Source organism: Podarcis gaigeae, assembly GCF_964106915.1.
Source record: "Podarcis gaigeae genome assembly, chromosome: 3".
Lineage (NCBI taxonomy): Eukaryota > Metazoa > Chordata > Lepidosauria > Squamata > Lacertidae > Podarcis > Podarcis gaigeae.
Genome location: NC_139680.1, coordinates 8311496 through 8328973, shown reverse-complemented (window position 1 = coordinate 8328973; position 17478 = coordinate 8311496). Strand labels below are relative to the sequence as shown.

Here is a 17478-nt window from a genome sequence, read left to right as displayed (position 1 = left end):
GGCCGAGGCCCTCACAGAGCGGCCGTTTGCGGAACCGGCTCGCGCGTCTTTCTTCTCTCCGTCGCCTTGGCAACGCGGAGGGCGGGGAGCAGGAGAAGGCCTGCTCCCTTCACGAGCGAGGAGGGACGCGCTTAGCCCCACCGCCCACCCCATGGCGTCCGGGCGCCCCGCTTTGGAGACAACCCGACTCGGGTAACCCGCGCGTGGAAAACGGAGAGTCGCCTTCCCGAGGCCGCCGCCTCAACCGCCACCCTCTTTCCGTTAAAGCAGCGACGTCGTGGGGTGGGGGGCGGGGTGCACTGCCTTCTTGGTCCCCATTGCTCGCCGCTACCCTATCCTACAATGAAGGGGACAGGTTAGGTTAGACAAAAACCTGTGTAGTCACCCCCCAAGCAGGCCTCAAGACTTTTAAATCCTCAGAGAAAGTAATTTGAAAGTCTTGAGGCCTGCTAGGGGTGTGTGTGTGTGTGACTACACAGGTTTTTGGGTAACCTAACCTGTCCCCTTCAATACAGTGGTACAGTGGCGTAGCGTGGGTTGTCAGCACCCGGGGCAAGGCAAGTAATTTGCGCCCCCTAACCCGTGGATTTGGGCCCCCTAACCCGTGGATTTGCGCCCCCTAACCCGTGGATTTGCGCCCCCTAACCCGTGGATTTGCGCCTCCCTAACCCGTGGATTTGCGCCTCCCTAACCCGTGGATTTGCGCCCCCTAACCCGTGGATTTGCACCCCCTAACCCATGGATTTGCGCCCCCTAACCTTAACCCCCAGATGTTGCGCCCGGTGCGGCCGGCCCCCCCTGCACCCCCCACGCTACGCCACTGCAGTGGTACCTCAGGTTACATATGCTTCAGGTTACAGACTCCGCTAACCCAGAAATAGTACCTCGGCTTAAGAACTTTGCTTCAGGATGAGAACAGAAATCGTGCTCCGGCAGCGTGGCAGCAGCAGGAGGCCCCCATTAGCTAAAGTGGCGCTTCAGGTTAAGAACAGTTTCAGGTTAAGAGCGGACCTCCGGAACGAATTAAGTACTTAACCTGAGGTACCGCTGTATGCTTGGTTTCCACTATGCATTGTGTGTTTTTTAATCTTGCCTTTTTTTGTGCTGCAAACCGCCCCGGAGATCGACGGGTGAAGGGCTAAGGAAAAGAGCACCATGAAAAATTTGAAGCGGTCACAAAACTGATTGCACAGTTATTCAAAACCCTGTTTGTTGGAACTCGTTTCGTTATTTTAACTATCCAGGGAGATCAGCTTCTCAAAGTCTGATAACCAGTGCTTTTTTTTCCTTTTAAAAAAATGTTTAGGGGTACTCTCATTTTCCTACTCATATTGAAGTACTGCCCCTCAATGAGGCCAAATTTAGATTCACAAAATGTTTAGGGGTCTGCGTCCCCGCAGAAAAAAAGCACTGCTGATAATCATTGTCACATCCAGAGGTGCAAATTCCCACTTTGAGAACTGCTGCATGAAAAAGTGTGCTCATGCTACCAAGTGGCCTATTATTTGAGAATAATGCATCAATTTTGGGGGGTGGAGGGGGATCTTGAATGACTCGGGTGGCAAATGGAACTTTGTTCTCCCTGGGGTGGTCATCAAACTATTTTTTACTCGTGAGTAGAGTCGCTGAAATGAATGAACATGACTAACTCAGGCCTATTCGTTTCAGCAGGTCTGCTCTGAGTAAAACTTACTTGTTTCCACACATTTTTATTATATGTGTTATTTAGTACATTTTTATAGCCAGCCTTTTCCACTTTGTGGAATTGAAGGCAGCGCCTCCCATCCAAGCATGTATCTGACAGACCTGCTTAGATTTCAGCAAGGTGACTGCAAACCAGGGCTTTGGGTTATAGAGTGTCCATTTACACATTGAGCCAAAGAAAAATGAATGCATCATCCAAGAAAGAGGATGCCGGTTTGCATATCATTTGTGGGCACACAATAATATGTATGGTAGAAATAATTGCTGTAATTGAAACAGAAATAAAAGACATCTCACCATTGTTTGGAAGTATCTGACCAATCTGCTGTTCAGGTGCAACTTCAGGACTCTAGCTGTCTGTTTTTAGAGATGTGCTATGGGTTAAACCACAGAGCCTAGGGCTTGCTGATCAGAAGGTCGGCGGTTCAAATCCCCATGACGGGGTGAGCTCCCGTTGCTCGGTCCCTGCTCCTGCCAACCTAGCAGTTCGAAAGCACGTCAAAGTGCAAGTAGATAAATAGGTACTGCTCTGGCGGGAAGGTAAGCGGTGTTTCCGTGCGCTGCTCTGGTTCGCCAGTAGCGGCTTAGTCATGCTGGCCACATGACCCGGAAGCTGTACACCACCTCCCTCGGCCAATAAAGTGAGATGAGCACCGCAACCCAAGTCAGTCATGACTGGACCTAATGGTCAGGGGTCCCTTTACCTTTTATCTTTAAACCAGACTGTCCTTCGAATTAGAGCAGTGTTTCTCAAACTTGGGTCTCCAGCTGGTTTTGGACTACAGTTCCCATCATCCCTGCCCACTGGTCTTGCTAGCTAGGGAAGATGGGGCTTGTAGTCCACAAACAGCTGATGTCCCAAGTTTGAGAAACACTGAATTAGAGGAAGCCTTTAAACAGGAGAGTGTTCTATCTAAAAACAGAACATGTCAGTACTCTACCCTGGGACCACAAGCAGCATCATGCTCTTTTCATTTTACTCCAGTTTAATTAACTATTGTATGGAGTAGAGCAGCCTTTTGCCAACTTGGTGCCCTCCAGATGTTTTGGACTACAACTATCCTCAGTCCCCAGCTAGAGTTTTAGTCCCAAACACCAGTTTGGCAAAGGCTGGAATACAGGATGTGTGTGTGTTTCACAACGGACAGGATGAGGAGAGTTCTTCTGAATGCCATTTGTGAATCAGAAGTATATTTCTTTGACATATGCAATGGGTGTAGCTCCCACAGTCAATGTGATGATAATCAATCTTTAATAAAGGCAATTCTCCCCAAATCTATAACTTTCATCGTTTCACTTCTAATGTAGTAGGTGTGTGAATATCCTCTTAATGTTTCGGATTGTACCCAATCAACATTTTTTAATCTTTGTGAGACAAACTTTTGAAACTATTCGGTTTACGAACTCTGCAAAACCGGAAATAGTGTCTTAGTTTGAGAACTTTACCTCAGTCTAAGAACGGAATCTGAACGTTGGAAGGGCAGCGGCGGCGGGAGGCCTCATTAGGGAAAGCACACCTCAGTTTAAGAACTGTTTCGGTTTAAGAACAGACTTCTGGAACGGATTAAGTTCGTAAACAGCGGTACCACTGTATTAAGTATCTATCACTTAAATATTTTTGTTTTACAGACATTTCTCTAAATCCACAACATGGATGAGTATGAAGTGATTAAAATGATTGGAGAAGGATCTTTTGGCAAAGTATTCTTGGCTAAAGGAAAGGATAACAATCAACCATGTGTTATCAAGGAGATCAATTTAACAAAGGTAAATTATCTCTCCTCCCGCCTGTCCCAAATGCGCTTACCTTTTAGAGTGATGTTATGTACATCATCTACACTCATGATTCATGACATAGGGAATTGGATATAGTTTTGGAATGGTTTTATATTTATCCATCTTTATGTATATGTGTGTTCAAAACAAAACAAAAAAGTAGATATTTAAATATTCAATACTGTATAAATAAAGTCTCTAAATTTCATCTGGGAAAGTGACAGTAATAATCACATGCTTCTCCTTCCTTGTTTCTCAACCAATTTAGATGCCAAGAAAAGAAAAAGAATCCTCTCAGAAAGAAGTCGCTGTTCTATCCAAGATGAAGCACCCTAATATAGTAGCTTTCTACACTGCCTTTCAAGGTCTCATTTTCTATGGCTTTGTTTGTTTGTTTGTTTGTTTCTTGTTTGTTTGTTTAAAAAAACCTCTCGGGGTGAGCAGATGCAAAAGAGGACAGGGATTGTTTATCTTTAATAGTTGTGTAGAAGAGGGGTATTTGGAAGGTATTTAAATAAATTATTTCCATCCCAGTGGTGGAAAATTGACAATCTCACAGTGGATCATTTGTGCCTTTAATTTTGGGTGGTTTACCTTCTCATGCAGAACCATGAACAGTTGCTCCTTGCACATGCTTGAAAGACACAGGATCACTACATATTTCCTTTGCTTCTAGTTACCCTAATGCTGTGTATACCTAGTGTAGGGTGGGGGTCAAGAGGTGGAAAATCTGTAATATCAGTATATTGGAGATAGCCAGATCTTAATCTGTTTGGCATGGAGTATGTGTCTTGGTGTTGTGAGCCTGAGAATTTGGGGTCTTTAGTTGAAATCACTATTCCAAGACAGATTACCTGACTGCACTGCTCATAGAAGGAACCATGTACAAACATTAAACTTTAAATGACTTTAAGCATTTTTTGAAATAATGATGGTGGCAAGATTTTTTTAAAACAACCCACTGATTTATTGCTTTGATTAAGTTTGCTATATCAGTTGCCATGAAAGCAGTTAATTGCTGTATTTGTAAATACAAAGTTTGTTCATAAGCCTTTTATTACAGAGAAAAATAAGTTATATATTATTATGGAATATTGTGATGGAGGCGACCTTATGAAGAGGATAATTTTGCAGCGTGGAGTGTTATTTGACGAGGACAAGGTAAGTTTGCATTTTGAAGAACTGCCTTTCTTTACATTCTTCCATTCAGTTATTTATCACAGAAAAAGGACAAGGAGGAGATTGGCATCCTGCCTTTTATTTTCTTTTATTTACCAAATCATTAGTGCCATAATAATTTGTGCCTCTGGCAGAGTGATCAGGGATGAGAGGGAGATCCAACGACATCCAGAGAACCACAGGTTCCCTGCTCTACTTTAAAAAGCTGGCCTCAAACTGAGGTCCTGGGTGCAAATTTTGGGTTGAAGTTGAGGGCACTGGAACAGATGGACCTACAGTGGTGCCTCGCAAGACGAAAAGAATCCATTCGTCTTGCGGTTTTTTCGTCTTGCGAAGCAAGCCCATAAGCAGCTTAACGGATTAGAGCTATTAGCGCCTTAGCGGATCAGCTGATTAGCGGCTTAGCGGATCAGCTGTTAAGCGGCTTAGCGGATCAACTGTTAAGCGGCTTAGCGGATCAGCTGATAAGCGGCTTAGCGGATCAGCTGATAAGCGGCTTAGCGGCTTGGGAAAAAGGGGGGGAGGGAAAAAACCCCACAGGAACTCGCAAGACATTTTCGTCTTGCGAAGCAAGCCCATAGGAAATTCGTTTTGCGAAGCACCTCCAAAACGGAAAACCCTTTCGTCTAGCGGGTTTTCCGTCTTGCGAGGCATTCGTCTTGCGGGGCACCACTGTACTCTGAACTGAGCTTACTTAGAACTACAGAGAATGTGAAGTGTGCCTGCTACTCAGGGTGAGTCGTTAGGAAGTTGTTTGAATCTAATCCCAGAGATTCTATTAGCTAGATGTCTAAATGTCTAAATGTATGTTCTGACCTTGTAAAATAGATAGTTGTGTCCAGGTTATATGTCAAGAGTGAGGTTGGAATCCCTATTTCCTGCTTTTTGACAAAGTGATGTACAGTTGTACCTCAGGTTACATACGCTTCAGGTTACAGACTCCGCTAACCCAGAAATAGTGCTTCAGGTTAAGAACTTTGCTTTAGGATGAGAACAGAAATTGTGCTCCAGCGGTGCAGCGGCAGCGGGAGGCCCCATTAGCTAAAGTGGTGCTTCAGGTTAAGAACAGTTTCAGGTTAAGAACGGACCTCCGGAACAAATTAAGTACTTAACCCGAGGTACCACTGTATATCTTATTTTTTTCTGATATCTATTGTATACGATATTAAATTCATCATTTTTTAGAAATCACAGTGGTGGTGGTTTATGGGGTATTCACATTTTATCTTTGCCTATAGATCTTGAGTTGGTTTGTGCAAATCTCCTTAGGACTGAAGCATATACATGACAGGAAGATTCTGCACAGAGATGTAAAAGCACAGGTAAGTCAAAGGGGGAGTGCTTTTCCCCAGTTGTGGTTGGTATGTCAACTACAACTGTTCTTGGACAGGGATCCATTGCCGTCACTTGAGGCTCAGGTGACTGCAGTGGCACAGCGCACCTTCCATCAGCTTCAACTGGTGGCCTAGCTGTGCCCCTATCTGGATAGGGATAGCCTAATGCCTATTGTCTATGCTCTGGTAAACTCTAGATTAGATTACTGCAGTACATTACACACGAAGATAGTTCAGAAACTGGTGCAGAATTCAGCAGCCAGATTGCTCACTGGTGCAAAACAGTTTGAGCATATAACACCACTCCAGGCTGACTGCACTGGCTGCCAAGTTTTGACTTATAAAGTATGGTGGATTCCATTTTTATGGAACTCCCTTTCAGCTGACAAACACCCTCCTTGTTGAACTTCCAGTGCCTACTGAAGCCTTTATTTCAGAAGCATTTTAACCGAATTCTGATCTTGCAGTTTTAAACAATTGTTATTTTCATACTATTACATTCCTTGTACGCTGCTTAGAGTCAGCTGTGATTAAGCGGTATATAAATCATCACTTTTATGGATTGCAGAACATTTTTCTCAGCAATAATGGAGTGATAGCAAAACTTGGAGACTTTGGGATTGCGAGAATGCTGAGCAAGTAAGCATTATTTTATGGACTCTCAACATTGTTCTTTCCGTGCTATGTCTGAAAAGGATTACTTTGTTTTAGATAGTGAAATGTTTAGAGAGTGGGATGTAGACTGGCCTTATTTTGATGCTAACTCTAAACAATGATTTATCCTTACTGTATTTTTATTCATAAAATGCATACACCGCTTGATTGTAAAAAACCTCAAAGTGGTTTACAATAAATGAAGAGAAGAGGTTGCATCAAGCACCATTTATTTGAGGACGATAACCGTGTTCACCACAGTTCCTTGGAAGATAAAGGTGGTATATAAATGTAAAAAATAAATAAATGAGGGAAGCAAATTAAAAGCTTCCAAATTCAGTTTTGAATAAACTGCAGTTTCCTCTTATATCTAAACCAGGGAAACAATGGTTTAGTCTAACAGATTATTAAGCAAACTGATCTTAAATCACATTTTTTGATCCTGGTTTATTTGAGGGTTCCTATGTCACTGTTGGTTGGAATACAGATTTTCTGTTACATATTGAAATGTATAAGTAGTGTTCTAATTTGTTCCTGGAGTACCCAAATGATGAACTGATGTAGGCATGTATAGTTGCTTCCCCTTCTCCAATTTCCCTATATATAACAAACTTACTGGTCAAAACCATTATTTTTCAACGTTGCTTTCCTTTAGTACTATGGAATTTGCTCGGACCTGTGTAGGAACACCATATTACTTGTCACCTGAAATCTGTGAGAACAAGCCGTATAACAACAAAACGTGAGTCTGAATATTTCTGACGCACATATTTCAACCACATCATGGGAGGAATTCTCTGTTGTCATGGGTCTGAGCCCCATGTTGGGCAAAGAAGATTGAACTAGGTGACCCTTCCAGCTCTGTGATTCTGTGACCATACCTTTTCCATCCTCCTCCTAGACAGCTGGAATTGCCCCATAAGGGGGCCTTTTTTCAGGAGTGGATAGTAAATCTCTTAATTGTAGGTTTAGCCTCTGCCTTCCAATGGCCTATCTATCTGCCCAGGCACTCCTTGCTTACATGTTGGACATGCCATGTCCCAAATGTGAGAAACCTTTGCTCTTAGAGGTTTGCCAAGCTCATATGTTTGAAGGATCCTCTCACCACCCCAACAGGCATTAATTGTCATGTAAACATGACATACGGGACGCAGGTGGCGCTGTGGGTTAAACCACAGAGCCTAGGATTTGCCGATCAGAAGGTCGGCAGTTTGAATCCCCGTGACGGGTTGAGCTCCCGTTGCTTGGTCCCAGCTCCTGCCAACCTAGCAGTTCGAAAGTATTTCAAAGTGCAAGTAGATAAATAGGTACCGCTCCGACAGGAAGGTAAACGGCGTTTCCGTGCGCTGCTCTGGTTAGCCAGAAGTGGCTTAGTCATGCTGGCCACATGACCCGGAAGCTGTACACCGGCTCCCTTGGCCAGTAAAGTGAGATGAGAGCCGCAACCCCAGAGTTGGCCACGACTGGACCTAATGGTCAGGGGTCCCTTTACCTTTAAAAAATGACATCTACTGAACATCATGGGTGATCCTTACATATTGCAAGTAATACTGAGACTTCTCTCTCTCTCTCTCTCTCTCTCTCTCTCTCTCTGAGGTTTATTTAGAAGCTTAACTGTTCTATTTCTCTTTTATGCAACTTCTCTGTCATCCTTTATATCTCCATCCTTATTATTAAGAAAGCTTCTTAATTTGGAACCTAGGATGTGACTATATATATTGTGAATTGTATTTGTTTTTCAACGAACAGTATGAATTAATTTATTGACTGCAGAGTTGAGATGGATATTCTTGTTTTACAATGATTCCCCACCCCATGCTGTGATTTCTTTCTTTTACAGAGATATATGGTCCCTTGGCTGTGTATTATATGAACTCTGTACTTTAAAGCACCCCGTAAGTACATTAGCAGAGTATTTGTAAGTTGTTTAATATAATATTTACTAAGAATGAAAACGTTTCAAGTGGAACTTTTCATAGGCAGCAGTTAGAATTGTAACTTTCGATGCTTTCTAAATCTTGGACAGCCTAGGAAGGATATTATAGATCTGAGGGGGTTTTTCCTGGGCCACATGGTGATATTTTCCCCAGAAAAGATGCTGAGTCAACATTTTTATTTAAGCATCACATTTCACTTGGCAGCTACTATTCATGACTGTATTTTAATATTTTAGTTTGAAGGCAAGAGTTTGCCTCAACTTGTGCTGAAGATCTGCAGCGGCTATTTCACACCAGTATCTATGAAGTATTCATATGAACTAAGAACATTAGTATCCCAGCTGTTTAAAACATCTCCAAGAGATCGCCCTTCTATCAACTCCATTTTGAAAAAGCCCTTTTTGGAGAAGCAAATAAAGAATTTTCTGCCCCCTGAGGTGAGTGTCTGCTGTGGCTGCAGAAAATCCAAACAAATGAGAAAACCCTTCCCTGGTAACCTTCACACTCCTGCCTCTTTTCACTTTGCACATGGTAGTCACATTTAAGGTGAATGTGTAGAATTCACATTCGAGGAGTGGGATTGTCTGACATCAATTGCTGCTTTCCGCAGGAAAATGCATTTATTAACTGCATTTATTAAAGGAGCCCAGCGTGGCAAACACCAAAGTGGTAAAACAGGGTGATTAAAAATAAATCTATATTTCCAAACAATGAAGAACATTTTTAAATAGTTGCTGGGAATGGTATCTCTGAGCCATCAAATGCCCAGGTGAACAGAAATGTTTCTGAATGCTTTCTGAAAGTTAATAACAAGGGAGAAAGAAACACCTCACCAAGGAGGACATTAAACAAATGGGGAACCACCACCGAAAAGGGCCTGTCATGGGGTAGTGCCAACTGGGCAGCACCCACCACCACCACCACCACCAACAGGTCATTCCCTACTGATTGTAGGGCCCCAAAATAGTTGATATTGAGGAAGACACTCTTTTAGATAAAGGCAAGATGTTTGTTCCCTCTTGCCTTGAAGAATGAGCAAGCAGCTTTGGGTGCATTGGGACACTAGTGAATCACCACTTAGCAAAGATGTAGCATAGATAGATAGATAGATAGATAGATAGATAGATATGCATGTGTGTGTAATCTGTTATATTTGCTTTTAGATCATGGAGGAAGAATTCAGCCACACCGTCATTCACAGAAAACGGTCACTAGATTCACTGCCATCAGGCAAGCTGTTGCTCACTAAGGTTTATATATACATATATATAAATGAAAGCATAATGCTTAAGAGAGAGAGAAAAAAAATTGTTTTAAATGGGTATTGGTACTGAGATAATTAGTCAAATTTCAGTGAAGATGCTATATAATGAATATGCATATTCCTTCCCCTTGGGGACATGGTGGCATCAAAACTATTGAGCAGATGTGTGTTTGTTACTGAATAGGGCTCTAGTTTAAGAGTTGTGCTTTTGAGGTGGTGGCCCAAATCTGCTGGGGCTGTAAGTAAGAAGTAGGATCAACAGGTATTTTAAATATGTATTTATAGAAATATTTATATAACACTAATTAATAAACAACGTATCAAAGTGGTTCAGAACAACTACATAAAACCATAAAATAAAAGCCATATAAAAAGACAAAATCAGTTAACTACTGTGGTAGTATGTATTCTTAATTGCCTGCATAAGCTGACGGAATAGGAAAGTTTTCAGCAGGCATTTAAAAATCGAAACAGAAGAGGTCTGCTGAATCTCTGTTGAACTGGGCTGGTGACACTAAAAGCTTGGTTTCTTGTCGTTGTCAAATTAGCGGCGCCAGCTTGGGGGAATGATCAGCAGCAACACTCCTGCAACGATTGAGCTGGGAGCTCTTAAGATCACAGAACTGCTTTAGTCAGGTGTAGTTTTCTCTCCAAGAGAGTGAAACTTTAGTTTATATATTGTTTATAAGCATTGCACTCGAATAAATTCAGGCCTCCGATTCTGTCATCTAAAGTGTAACACATGGGTAGAATGATTACTTTGCTGTTATAGGTAGCATTAATTTTATGCATCTTCTAGTAAAAGGTGGGCCTATGTATTGCCAGTGCATTGTGCACCAACCACAGAGGCAAACGCTACACCCTTTCCCAGATGAGGTAGACTGAGCCAGGTAATGTCAGTTCCCTTCTCTTTGAACTAGAAGAATGTTTTAGATCAATAGAAATAGATGGTGGTAGGTACTTCAGGAAGCATTTTTCAGGAGTAATTCTCATTACCTGAGTACTCACATTTTGGAGCATATTTAATTGGAGCCGAACTGCACATTTGGTGCCAAACAGGATTCCCAACTCAGTGTATGCTGCTGGTCATTCTGGGGTTTTAAAGGGGAGGGGCATAGGAGTATGATATTGGAAATAATTATCAAAACCTTATTTAATTGAATTATCAAAGGAGCTCCTGAAGTTCAGAAATCAAGAATCCATGATCGTCATTCACCCAAAATCAAGCTGGAGATGCTTCCCAGAAAACAAGAAATAATGTATGAAAATGAATGGAAAGCTCCTTCAAGGCCTCAGCATCCTATTAATCAGGTAGTAGTAGTAGTAGTAGTAGTAGTAATAATAATAATAATAATAATAATAGTAGTAGTAGTAATTAAAGTTCTCTTGGTAATTACCATATTTTCCCATGTATAAGAAGTTTTTCCCCTTAAAAATAATGTCAAAAATTAGGGGGCGTCTTATACACGGATACATTTTTCCCCCATTTGAGTCCCCCCCAAAGAGCGGGTGTCTTATACATGGGGACATCTTATAGATGGAAAAGTACAGTAATTATTTAATAGAGTTCTTTATTTGTCATGTGCTTTCACTTTGCAGCAGTAAAGGTAAAGGTCCAGTGGTGACCGACTCTGGGGTTGTGGTGCTGATCTTGCTTTATTGGCTGAGGGAGCCAGCGTACAGCTTCCGGGTTATGTGGCCAGCATGACTAAGCTGCTTCTGGCAAACCAGAGCAGTGCACAGAAACGCCGTTTACCTTCCCGCCGGAGCGGTACCTATTTATCTACTTGGACTTTGACATGCTTTCGAACTGCTAGGTTGGCAGGAGCAGGGAGCTCATCCTGTCGTGGGGATTCGAACTGCCGACCTTCTGATCGGCAAGTCCTAGGCTCTGTGGTTTAACCCACAGCGCCACCCAGTAGATGGCACTTATTCAGGGATGAGTGACCCTCCAGGTGTTGCTGAACTCCAGTACCCATTATCCCTAAATATTGGTCATGCTGGCTGGGGCTGATGGGAGCTGGAGTCTAACACCATCAGGAAGGCCACAGGTCTATTATTCCTGTACCGACTAATTTAACAGTGTTTGAAAAATAGGCAAATTAAGGTCAAACTAGATGTGAGGTTATATGTGTCTTTGAATCTGATTCTGGAATTCTTCTCCTCATTCTGCCCTTGTATTTTTTAAAAACTGAAAAGCAATTCTGAGGCCCTAATCTATATAATGGTCCCTCTTAGCTGCTGTTAGGATTCTCACCTTTTTATTAAAAAAACAACAACCAAGTAGCAGATTCAAAGCTATGTTCTGTATCTCGTTTGACCGTATCTCTTTAAATGGATGTGCAAGCCACACTTTGCTGTTATACATCACTCTTGATCCAGATCACACAACTAATATAAAAAGTCCCTGAGCACTTGCAAATTACCGTACTCACTTTCCTTCTTAAAGTTAGATCAAGAGGAAGGTGTGAGTGCCTAATGAGATTGCCCCAGAGGGGTACGGAGAATGATTAGGCACTTGTGGTATTCAGTTGTTTAGCCCATCAGCAGGCCAAAGGAGTTAATGGGTTCACATGAGATGAATTGATAGGAGTCATAAATATTGTTTAGCAGAATGCTGTGTGCACAGAGAAAGCATAAGGTGTTGGACTATATGGAACTTGCCGAACTGACCAGGAGACTCCGAGACCAGAGAGAAGAGACGGTGGAAGAAGACTGGAAGAAGTTTAAGGAATATTTGGAAAAATACATTAATATTTAAATCTTAGAATAGCTTTGGAAGTGGATATAGGCTGTAGGGTTAGAAGTAGAAGATAGCGTATTTTAAAATAATATTATTGGTAAGCGATAAAATATGAAGTTATTTTAAGTGTGATTAAAAAAAATAGATGGCTAGAAACTATGATATATGTAAACTGCTAAAGATGAAGTAAAATGAAAATCAGATAGGTGGGACTTGGGGAAGCCCACTTAACAATGTTTAGAAAAATAAGGACAAGAATTTGTTTGTATTGTTTGTTTTTCTGTTTGTGTTCTTTATTTGTGTTATAAAATGAATAAAAAAATTTGAAGAAGAAAAAGAGAAAGCATACGGTGCGGCACAAGCAGAAGAATGGGAAGTGGAATATGCTTGCTATTTTATGTTTATACCCTGATTCTCATCAGAAAGGTTGAATTGTGAATGAAGTTCTTAGTGGTCTTGTGTCCAGACACTGATCAGGACCAAATTTCTTCAATTTCAAGAATGGCAGACCCTCCAAGTGCCCTTATTTTCCAGGGACAGTCCCAGATTTGATCCCGGAATGTCCCATTTTTCCTTAGGACATCCCTATTTTCATCCAAGAAACGTTGAAGGGTATGGAGTTATATGATCCCTGAGCCATCTGAAGGCAGCCCTGTATGCAGAAGTTTTTTAAATGTTTAATGTTATGTTTTTATATATGTTGGAAGCCGCCCAGAGTGACTGGGGAACCCAGTCAGATGGCTGGGGTATAAATAGTGAAATTATTATTATGGAATAGGACGTCCTATTTTCTTCAGAGAAATGTTGGAGAGTATGGAAAAGTGTACCATTGGGTGCTAATCACTAGGCCCAGGAAGGGATGTGCTTTAGCAATACGCTTTAGCAAAAGGATAACTTCAGAGAAAGTGGATTTCTTGCCTTCATCATTTTAATATGTATGATGTTTCCAGCCCTGGGGTCCTCGGTTGAAGATGTGTGGGAAATCAGAAGCTGCCAGAATGAGGGGGCACTATGGCCATTATTATATGAAACTTGAAAACTTGCAGAAAAGGCCCTTTGAGCAGGGCGATGATCCTTGTATCAGCGAAAGATTGGAAGAGTATTATAAGCAGAAAGGACAAAAACCACCACCACCACCACCTCACTGGTAGGGTGTTTTTTTCTTGAATATTGATATATCTCATGATTTTGACATGGGTATTCTTGACTGTGTAAGAATTGGCAAGATTTTGTTTGCTTGCTTGCTTGCTTTCAGTTTGATCCCACACCAAATTAGGTAAACTAAAGCTCATTGATTTCAAGCTCATGTTCAACTTTGAAATTCTGAAGTGATACTGAATATGAGCAGGTTCGTCTGCAACGTACGTTGTGGCAGCAGCATTTATTTTATTTATTGCATAACATTTATATTCAATTCAGTTGTAGTAAAACCTCAAAGTGGTTGGCAAAAAGAATAAAAACAGCACGATCAGTTTTAAAAAGTTACAAAAATATTTAAAACATTTTTAAAAAATCAGCAACAAGCCAAAACCAGATTAAAATACATAACAGCATCAACTAGTCTAGATAGACTTGCCTAAACAAAAATGTTTTTAGCAGGTGCCGAAAAAAGTACAGTGGTACCTCAGGTTACATATGCTTCAAGTTACATACGCTTCAGGTTACAGACTCCGCTAACCCAGAAATAATGCTTCAGGTTAAGAACTTTGCTTCAGGATGAGAACAGAAATCGTGCTCCGGCGGCGCGGCAGCAGCAAGAGGCCCCATTAGCTAAAGTGGTGCTTCAAGTTAAGAACAGTTTCAGGTTAAGTACAAACCTCCGGAACGAATTAAGTACTTAACCCGAGGTACCACTGTACAGTGCCTATCTGGTATCAGTAGACATGGAGTTTCAAAATATGAGTGCTAAGATACTAAAAGATAAATTTATTACAACTGCAAAACAAAACGTGTCACCTATAACAGTGCCCGTCCCTCAGATGGAATTGATCCTGTGGGCATAAATGTGGTTGATGATTATTCAGCTTCAGGTGGGGAGAGTATGGGATTGCTTGACCATTTATGACTGAACAATAGAGAAGCAGTGTGAAAAGGTTACACTTCCAATTTAACCTTTTAATCTATAGTTTTTGTATTCAGTACAGTTTGCTAATAAAACTTGGAATCCAGCTTCAGATTTTTGCTGATGTTCCTGTATCTTCCAGGCCTGCAGAATATCTTCAGAGACGATACAATGCCCAGCAATACAAGATAAAAGTAGAAAAGCAACTTGTAAGCATTTTTTCCAATAAGATAGAATAACAAACTGAAACCGATAAGCAATGGAAGGGCAAATAGAGTGACATTTTAAAATGCACTAGCGTGGAAAAAAACTCCAACTACATTTTACTTTTCCATTCAGTGGGGTGGGTTCAGAAATGTTTACATTTTGTATGTTTCCATTATTTTGCATATAGGGATTGCGTCCATCTTCTGCTGACAGGCAGTATTTTCAAATGCAGAATCAGGAGATGAAGGAAGAGCAGTTGAGAGCCTTTGCTCAAAAAAATAAAATGAAAGAACAGGTAAGAAAGAGTATGCAGATGCTGAGGGCAGGATTCACATAAAGGTAAAGGGACCCCTGACCATTAGGTCCAATCATGACCAACTCTGGGGTTGCGGCGCTCATCTCGCTTTATTGGCCGAGGGAGCCGGCGTACAGCTTCCGGGTCATGTGGCCAGCATGACTAAGCCGCTCCTGGCGAACCAGAGCAGCACACGGAAACACCGTTTACCTTCCCGCCGGAGCGGTACCTATTTATCTACTTCCACTTTGACGTGTTTTTGAACTGCTAGGTGGGCAGGAGTAGGGACCAAGCAACAGCAGCTCACCCCGTCGCGGGGATTTGAACCGCCAACCTTCTGATTGGCAAGTCCTAGGCTCTGTGGTTTAACCCACAGCACCACCCACGTCCCATAGGATTCACATTTATCCATGTAAATCTACTGCAAAACCATAGTACAGGCGTTCTTTTTAGGATGGGAATATAGGCGGCGTTGCCTTTAAGCACCACCCTATTGGTTAGGACAGAAGTAGTTATACATTCTGGAGCCATCAGCACAGGGCAATTAATGGTGGATTGCTTAGAACTAGTGCTATATCTTCTAGTCTTAGCTTTTGGGGTCTTGTGTGGAGTAGAGCAATCCATATCTGTGATCCACCGTGCTGCGGGAGGGGGGGTTGGATGAGGTGCCCCCTCTGCTCAGCTTGCCCAGGTGTGTCAAGCTGCCATCACAGAGCTCCCAGCTACACCTGCTTAAACTACATGTGGTCTGAAGCTACTAATGGCAGCATTCTCACTGGCAGAAGCTGGCCTAAAGCCCCCAATATGGGACATTTTGGGAACGGAGAGGGTGGAGAAGGGGCAGAGCTGGGCTGGCCAAGGTAGCCAGCCCAGCTACCAGGAATTGCTGCCAGGAGTTTGGATTGGAGTTTGGATTGCTCTTTTACTTATTTTAGGTGTTCTCAAAGGCTTTGGCATTTGTTTATTTAATATGCCATCTATCTGTTTGGCAGCTACTTAGATAAATTTATTATTATTTTTGAGCAGACCACTTCATGCAAGTGAAAGGTCATTTCGTTCCCAAAGTAGTGTGCCGTCATGCTTGGGAAGCTGCTGTTTAAGAAAGCTTAAAATCTTCATAGGTGTGTGTGTGTGTGTGTGTGTGTGTGTGTGTACATATTTAAATACTGTACTGATATTTGCTAAAGTCCTTTACACATCATATAAGCTCTCCTGAACACAATGGAATTCCTGAATGGACATGCATAAAATTTTGCTGTTAATGCTGTTACTGATATAGCATGTTGTTTCTAAAGTTTCCTGTGGGTACGCATTTTTAAAAAATCTGATAATGTTTAACAGGAGTACCTGAAACAGCTGCAGAAGATTCGTCAGCAGTACCACAGTGAAGTAAATGAAATTAGACGTAAAGCAGAATCTCTAGAGGTAAATTTCACTGCACCAAACCTTTACTACAGCTTTCTCACACCTCCCTTTCCAAGATGTGGAAAACTGATAGTAATTATGCTGAAGTTGTTTATCCTTCTATTTAGACTATTGTAGTGGGAGGATTTTAGCAGTTGAAATCCATTCTGCCCCTTTAGTGGTCAATAGGACTGACAAGAGTTTTGGGTGTGAGAGCAAATAGTGTTTAGGATTCAAAGTTCTCACTGCATGCACAAGCAATTCTACACATGTATCACTATTTCTTTCGATTTTTAATTTAATATATTCTTGTTTTAAAGGAGAATAAAAATATAAAGGACAAAACATATATTGTGAAACAGGGAAAGACTGAGAACCAACCTACTTATAATTATATTATTCCTGGAGGACAAGATGGACCAGTTCAGGTATTAGCACCTATGTATGGTACAATATGATAGTTGAAATGTTTACATTAATGTAAAAGGTCACAGTTTTTTAATATGGTTGACTGTGCTTTATCAAAATATAATACAAGCATACTTCATTTTTGACTGGAAGTAACTGTGCCTGTTAATTTTTTTTTTTTTTGTATGTGTGTGTGTGTCTTACAAGGATCTTGAGCAAAACCTGAAACAAATTGGAGTACATAACTGGCAGGAGGAAAAATTCCTTGAAAGAAAACACAAAGCAAAGGTTAAAGAAAATATTATTCTCTTCATTTTGTCCGGTCTTTGTATACTGGTAGCTCTGAAAATGGGGTTTCAGGTGACTATGTCAGCCAGTGATGATCATGCATGTGATGGCCATTTCAGGTAAATATATGCTGTCTTTTCCTATCTTCTTTCCTAATCTACTCTTCCACAAAATCCCATACTGGGGAAGAGAGAGGAAAAACTGAAAGCACATGAGTGGATTG

The 17478-nt window shown here is 41.6% G+C and overlaps 1 protein-coding gene across 3 annotated transcripts in view; it reads left to right on the top strand.

Annotated features, from left to right (window-relative positions):
• Nucleotides 1–17478, top strand: part of NEK5 (NIMA related kinase 5) — a 24273-nt gene continuing 6795 nt past the window's right edge. The window contains exons 1-17 of one of the 3 annotated variants that reach the window (XM_083730228.1): nucleotides 1–203; nucleotides 3334–3471; nucleotides 3749–3845; nucleotides 4544–4641; nucleotides 5898–5981; nucleotides 6562–6632; nucleotides 7303–7389; nucleotides 8488–8542; nucleotides 8821–9021; nucleotides 9748–9814; nucleotides 11020–11159; nucleotides 13542–13738; nucleotides 14796–14862; nucleotides 15048–15155; nucleotides 16497–16580; nucleotides 16880–16987; nucleotides 17175–17255. In XM_083730228.1, coding sequence (XP_083586354.1) covers nucleotides 3355–3471; nucleotides 3749–3845; nucleotides 4544–4641; nucleotides 5898–5981; nucleotides 6562–6632; nucleotides 7303–7389; nucleotides 8488–8542; nucleotides 8821–9021; nucleotides 9748–9814; nucleotides 11020–11159; nucleotides 13542–13738; nucleotides 14796–14862; nucleotides 15048–15155; nucleotides 16497–16580; nucleotides 16880–16987; nucleotides 17175–17255 — 1662 coding nt within the window. In that variant the 5' untranslated portion in view covers nucleotides 1–203; nucleotides 3334–3354. Of the gene's footprint in view, nucleotides 270–3333; nucleotides 3472–3748; nucleotides 3846–4543; nucleotides 4642–5897; nucleotides 5982–6561; nucleotides 6633–7302; nucleotides 7390–8487; nucleotides 8543–8820; nucleotides 9022–9747; nucleotides 9815–11019; nucleotides 11160–13541; nucleotides 13739–14795; nucleotides 14863–15047; nucleotides 15156–16496; nucleotides 16581–16879; nucleotides 16988–17174; nucleotides 17256–17478 lie in introns of all 3 variants that reach the window. The other 2 variants (XM_083730229.1, XM_083730230.1) reach the window with 2 other exon arrangements.